General features: G+C 35.6%; 1 protein-coding gene and 1 non-coding gene across 2 annotated transcripts; one reads left to right on the forward strand and one right to left on the reverse strand.

The window, feature by feature from the left end:
- The first annotated feature begins 1,258 nt into the window (after positions 1–1,258).
- TRNAQ-CUG (transfer RNA glutamine (anticodon CUG)) lies at positions 1,259–1,330 on the forward strand. The gene has a single exon. It is a non-coding gene; the product is annotated as a tRNA-Gln (tRNA).
- Positions 1,331–2,231: 901 nt separating this feature from the next.
- Positions 2,232–5,438, reverse strand: LOC147536350 (Acid phosphatase/vanadium-dependent haloperoxidase-related protein). Its single transcript, XM_086641345.1, has 5 exons — positions 5,029–5,438; positions 4,747–4,903; positions 3,827–3,877; positions 2,646–2,738; positions 2,232–2,567 (listed from the first exon to the last, which is right to left on the reverse strand). Exons 1-5 carry the CDS (start codon positions 5,169–5,171, stop codon positions 2,508–2,510), a joined length of 504 nt encoding a protein of 167 aa, XP_086497471.1. The 5' UTR covers positions 5,172–5,438; the 3' UTR covers positions 2,232–2,507.

Genomic DNA, 5,438 nt, shown 5'->3' on the forward strand with positions numbered 1-5,438 from the left:
AGGGATATCTAACCACCAATAATATAATGTCTAGGTCATCTCCATTCATTACCAATTAGTTTTGAGTTGGATAACCAAAAACTTAACATGGTATCAGAGCTAGGTCTACACGTGATAGGTTTAAAAGCCACATGTTTTCTACGTTACTCGTAAAAAAATGTAAGGCTAACCACGCACATTTGAGGGAGAGTGTGAGAATAATCTCACATAGGAGAAGGGTTATCTAGCAACCAATAATATAATGTCAAAGTCCTCTCTACTCATTACTTTTGATTTGGATGTCCACGAACGTAACATGTATAAATTTAAAAGCCACATGTTTTCTACGTTACTCGTAAAAAAATGTAAGGCTAACCACGCACATCTGAGGGAGAGTGTGAGAATAATCTCACATAGGAGAAGGGTTATCTAGCAACCAATAATATAATGTCAAAGTCCTCTCTACTCATTACTTTTGAGTTGGATGTCCACGAACGTAACATGTATAAATATTGGCTTACGATAGGCATTTGCTATAACACTATGTATGTGTAGAGTGATGACCATATTTCATTTTGATGATTGTATTTAAACTAAATGATGTATGAAGATATGTATTAAAATATCACCCGATGAATCTCAATGACTACTAAAAAAATAAATGCAACTAAAAATTAGATTATTGTGACAAGAAGAACTTGACCAGGTGAACAGTGAACTTGACTAAAGAAAAATAGAGAAACATTATTAGGACTTCATCCCATCCCTTCCTTCAAGATCTTGGGTTGTTGGATGGTACCTCTCAAGTGGTGGTATGCTCAAATTTGAAATATTTTCTTTTCTTTCTTTTTCTCTTCGAATTAGAGGAGAACGATTCCTCGGGGACAAAATTAATTTCTCCGTGGGTAAAAGAATGACCGGTCGTGCTCAAGTTAAATGGTAAAGGAAAGCTATATGGCTATTGTGTTTCCGGTGTGGGTGAGAGAAACGTAATTAGCTAAATAAAATTAATGGTTTTTTCGAGTTTTAGTTTTTTAAAGTTCTATGAGAACCAAAGTATTTCACCGACGGTGATCATAAAACTTCTTTTCGACAATTTGTGGATATGCACCAACTACAGTTATCAAGAGAACAAAAGTTCTCTAACACTTTGTTTAAAATATTTTATTTTCAATTATAAACATTGAAATCTATATAATTAGTAGAGAAAATAACACTATAATTTCTCAAAACAAATCAATAGAGAAATCTATAATGTAGTCGTGAGAAACAGATAAGAGGTCCCATGGTCTAGTGGTTAGGACATTGGACTCTGAATCCAGTAACCCGAGTTCAAGTCTCGGTGGGACCTTTGTTACATATATCCCTTTTTATTTATCCACTTTTTCATTTTGTTAAAAGAAACCTTTATATTGATATCTAGGACTAGGTACAAAAAAAAGGTATGAAAACCCTAATTTTATGTGAAGTATGTAATCAAATCAGTGAATCTATGTAATGACTAGTTTATATAAATATGGGGTGATTCTAATTTTTTTCATATTCTAATGGACGATTACGGATTTAGGAATTTTTGGCACAGTAATTAGATTCTGTAAATATTGGAATGCCCTAGACTAATCTAGGTTCAGAGAAAATTGAAAAGGCTATGCTACTTGGGTTTTCCTTATTTCAGATGTGGATCCTAGAAGGATTCGTGTGCGAAATGCAACAGTTTGACAGTCCGTCTATTGTGATCGATATCATATATATATTGTGTATCGCCTGCTCATTGACATACAAAAATCTTGCTGACATATTCGCCACTGTATCGTGTTCGTTAATTCAGATGCTTGGGCGACGGTTATGACTTGTAAGAGTTTAGGTCTTAACTAGTTGCTAAGTTTTCCTCGGTTATTTTTAAATGGGTTATTTCAATATTAGCGTAATCCTTCAAGAACGATTACGTCCCAAGGTATCATAACATGAGAAAAGGGGTTTCGGAAAATACTGCAATTTAGACTCATAGAGCTTATCACATCTATGGTGTATCAAATGCCAAATATCACGACGTACGTAGATCGTAGTCGTCTTCCAAAAAAAAATTTTTATACTAATGCTTCTTAGTGTTGTACCCTTGGATAAGTTTGATTAGAAATTAACTCTTCAACTACCACTAGTCAATGTGAATCATGTCATATAGTTGCTTCCGAAGTTTGCGATGCAGAACTATCACACATGAGTTGGTAAACCGTCAACGGAAATCCTCAAAATGAGTAAAAAGAACAGCATATAAATTATAGTTGTACAATTGTTTTTCGAGGTGCACTTAAATACTATGGCAAGAAGGAATAGACATACGCCGACAGTGTCTATAAAGAAGATAGTATTTAATGTACTTGTTTACAAGCCTGATACCAGATACCCTCACTGCAATTTTTACAAGCTTTCACAAGTAAAACCTCATCTTACAAGAGTGAACAGACCAACTCAACATCAAATGTTGTCTTTAAAGAAGCTGAACATTCGATCTTGGCAATCTCAATCCCCTAACCGGTAGTTCTCATGAGGAACGCTACGATAAACCCCAAGACAGCACCAGCGACAACCTACATCGACGAAAACAAGAAAGTCTCAATCAACTCTTGACAAAAAACTGAGCCATATAACCAACATGAGCAACAGACCTGAAGAGGAGTATGTCCGAGTAACTCGCGTAAAGGTCTGACATTAGATAAAGGGTGCTCGGTCGGTAGCTCACATACAATTTGGTTCAGCACCTGTCACGAATATCATTCTAATATCAAATTTCTTTCTTATTTTATGTGAATTAAACAAGTAAAAACCATGTAAAAGAAAGGGATTATCGAATCAAGGCAAGTGATATAATTCTAATACAATCAAAATTGAACAGAATAAATTTGCATCACAATAGATGGAGATTTGAAATCACTAGAGTATAAAACAAAGAACATGTCCTTTTGGCGCAAAATTCCCTCGGTATTTGATTTAAAGTATATTTTGAATTTATCAGCTCCAAGTCTCTAATGTGTATTTCAGACCTACTTTTAAATATGGATCTGCCTATATCAACCAAAGCTCATGCTTATCCACGAGAATCTAGGAAAAGCTCCCTTCGGAAATAGTTCAAGAGAACTTGCTAAAAGTGATATGGTAATGTGCCAAAGAGAATTTCAACATTGAAAAAACAGAAGACTTACTAGAGAAGGAGGCTATGAAGAGGTAATATCAACGTAAAATTACATGGATTTTGGCTGCCGGACAGTATATCTTCAACTTAAAAAATATTTAGCTATCTGGCTAATCGACATATTTTTCTAAGTATGAAATATGACAGCCATATATCATTCTCTCTACGCATTTAGCAGAAAAGAACCACTATTCCTGAACGTAATTTCGCATTAGGTATCTTTTCCTAGTGAAACACCGGCAGGCTACTTTTATGGCGTACTACAATTGATGCCATATCTCATACATGTAATTTGCAATCTTGGATTAGGTTCAAATTTTAGAGAGAGCATGGAGTTAAATTGATAGTGCAATACAATGGCTCCCTAGATGGTAACTTCGTATCACAAGGTGAGTTACGTGTCAAAAGTTCACATACACACACCCAAACAAGCGTAGGAACACACAAACATTCACAGACACACACAAACATTCCCAGACATGCGAACAAGCATACGATATGCACAGAGATACAACAACGAGAAGACAATCTAAATTTAGTATCTTAAGCGTACAACATCGAGAGTATTACTAACATATTAGAAGCATAAATTTTGGAACAAGAAAATAATGAACCACACAACTTGTAAAGAAATTTAAGTCGAGCTCAAAATCTTACTTCAGCTTGTCGACCTGCATGAAGTCTAACACCAGTTGCATCATACATTACCTGTAGGAAATAAAACCCCAAATGAATAATAATAGCTTAGATTAATTTTGAACAGATTCAAGATTTCAACAGAAAAGATGCAACTTAACAAATGATTGAAGCATGACTGTACATTTTGGTTCATACCATAGAATTTACCTTCACTTGTAATGTTCTTCCTTTTCTAGATACAATTCAGTCACCATTCAGGAAAAACATTACCATACAAATGGTTCTTAACACTCATTTCCATCCAAAGTAAGAAAAGAGAGTAGGTCATAGTAATCCAAACCGATTTTACCATCTTGTCTCGAATTTCAGTCGGATCTCATCCGGTCATCCCTCTTGGACGAAATCTCAAAAATCCTCTTTCCAACAATAGTTGTGAACCAAATGGGCCTTCGTTCGAGTAGCTCGCATCTCCCTCTTAAGTCCCTAAGGTCGTGGCTTCGATCCTTGGGGAAGGTAGTTTATCTTCAAGATATATCCTATGTAATCTAGAGGCACTAAATAAGATGTATGTAGTATATGATATGTGCACTAGTAGTTTAATGACCTCTAGGGTAAAAAAATGTCCTATAGGGTAGTATATCGACATTACCTATTGACGAACGGCAGTTACGAGCATATTTCTTCGTTATGATGTACCCTAGCCATCTGATGTAATGTTACTTGTGGTTACGAGACGACATTTAATTCGGAAATTTTTCTAGGGTCATGTTTCTATAATTCTTCCATGTCTAAGAACTCTGTAATACTTCATTTGGTACCCCACTTAGGAGTTAGGACAAACCTTATCCAAAACCCTAATTGAAAAACTAGAACTGAAAACACAAGATCATGAGATGAAAACACAGTAGAATTGAAAAACTAGGTTAACAAGTACATACAACAGCAGCCAAGATCACAGCTAGGGCAAATGTTGATGCGCCAGTACCATCATGTAATCCTATTGCCACAGCAAGAGCAGTAACTGTTGCCGAATGTGAAGACGGCATTCCACCAGATCCAATAAGCCTTTTTGAATCCCATCTCTTCTCCTTATACCTGCAATCTATCTTAATATATTAAAGTCTAAAGGTGCCTCCTTTTTTGTAAAAAAATTTCATGCCCTAAATCTTATGATGGTGAAATTAGGGTTTTTGTTAATTGGGTATTGAAAATTTACGTACCAGGTAGTAAAGAGCTTCAGAAATTGAGCAATAGCGAAGGCAAGGAAAGCAGAAATTAGAGGAAGATTTGAAGGAAGTAAAGGAGAAGATTGAATTGAACGAGATGAAGAAGAAGCATCAGCGGCCGTAAGAACTTCATCCATGATTAATTGAATCAAACACAATAACCCAATCAATTAATCAATCAGATCGTAATGGTTGAAACTTGATAATCAATGAGAAAAAAGTTTGCCCTAGAAAGGAGTGAATTGGGTGATTCTCTTCTTCCTCTCTCTCTCTCTAAATCTCTCACCTTTCACCTCTCCCCAAATTGAGAGAAAGGGAAAAAGTTGGGATCACATCCAACTCCTTAAGGTGGGGTTTCTTTTTAACACTGATTGGTTCTGACTCCTCTAACTCAAATCTGACTC

The sequence above is a fragment of the Eschscholzia californica genome, unplaced genomic scaffold (genome assembly GCF_041429995.1).
Source record: "Eschscholzia californica isolate CP2 unplaced genomic scaffold, dmEscCali1.0.p SCAF_5, whole genome shotgun sequence".
NCBI classification, from domain to species: Eukaryota; Viridiplantae; Streptophyta; class Magnoliopsida; order Ranunculales; family Papaveraceae; genus Eschscholzia; species Eschscholzia californica.

Coding starts and splice junctions, on each gene's coding strand:
- LOC147536350 (XM_086641345.1), bottom strand. CDS start 5,171: ATGGATGAAGTTCTTACGGCCGCTGATGCTTCTTCTTCATCTCGTTCA. Junction 4,904..5,028: donor CTGAAGCTCTTTACTACCTG/GTACGTAAATTT, acceptor GATAGATTGCAG/GTATAAGGAGAAGAGATGGG. Junction 3,878..4,746: donor CTGTGATCTTGGCTGCTGTT/GTATGTACTTGT, acceptor TATTTCCTACAG/GTAATGTATGATGCAACTGG.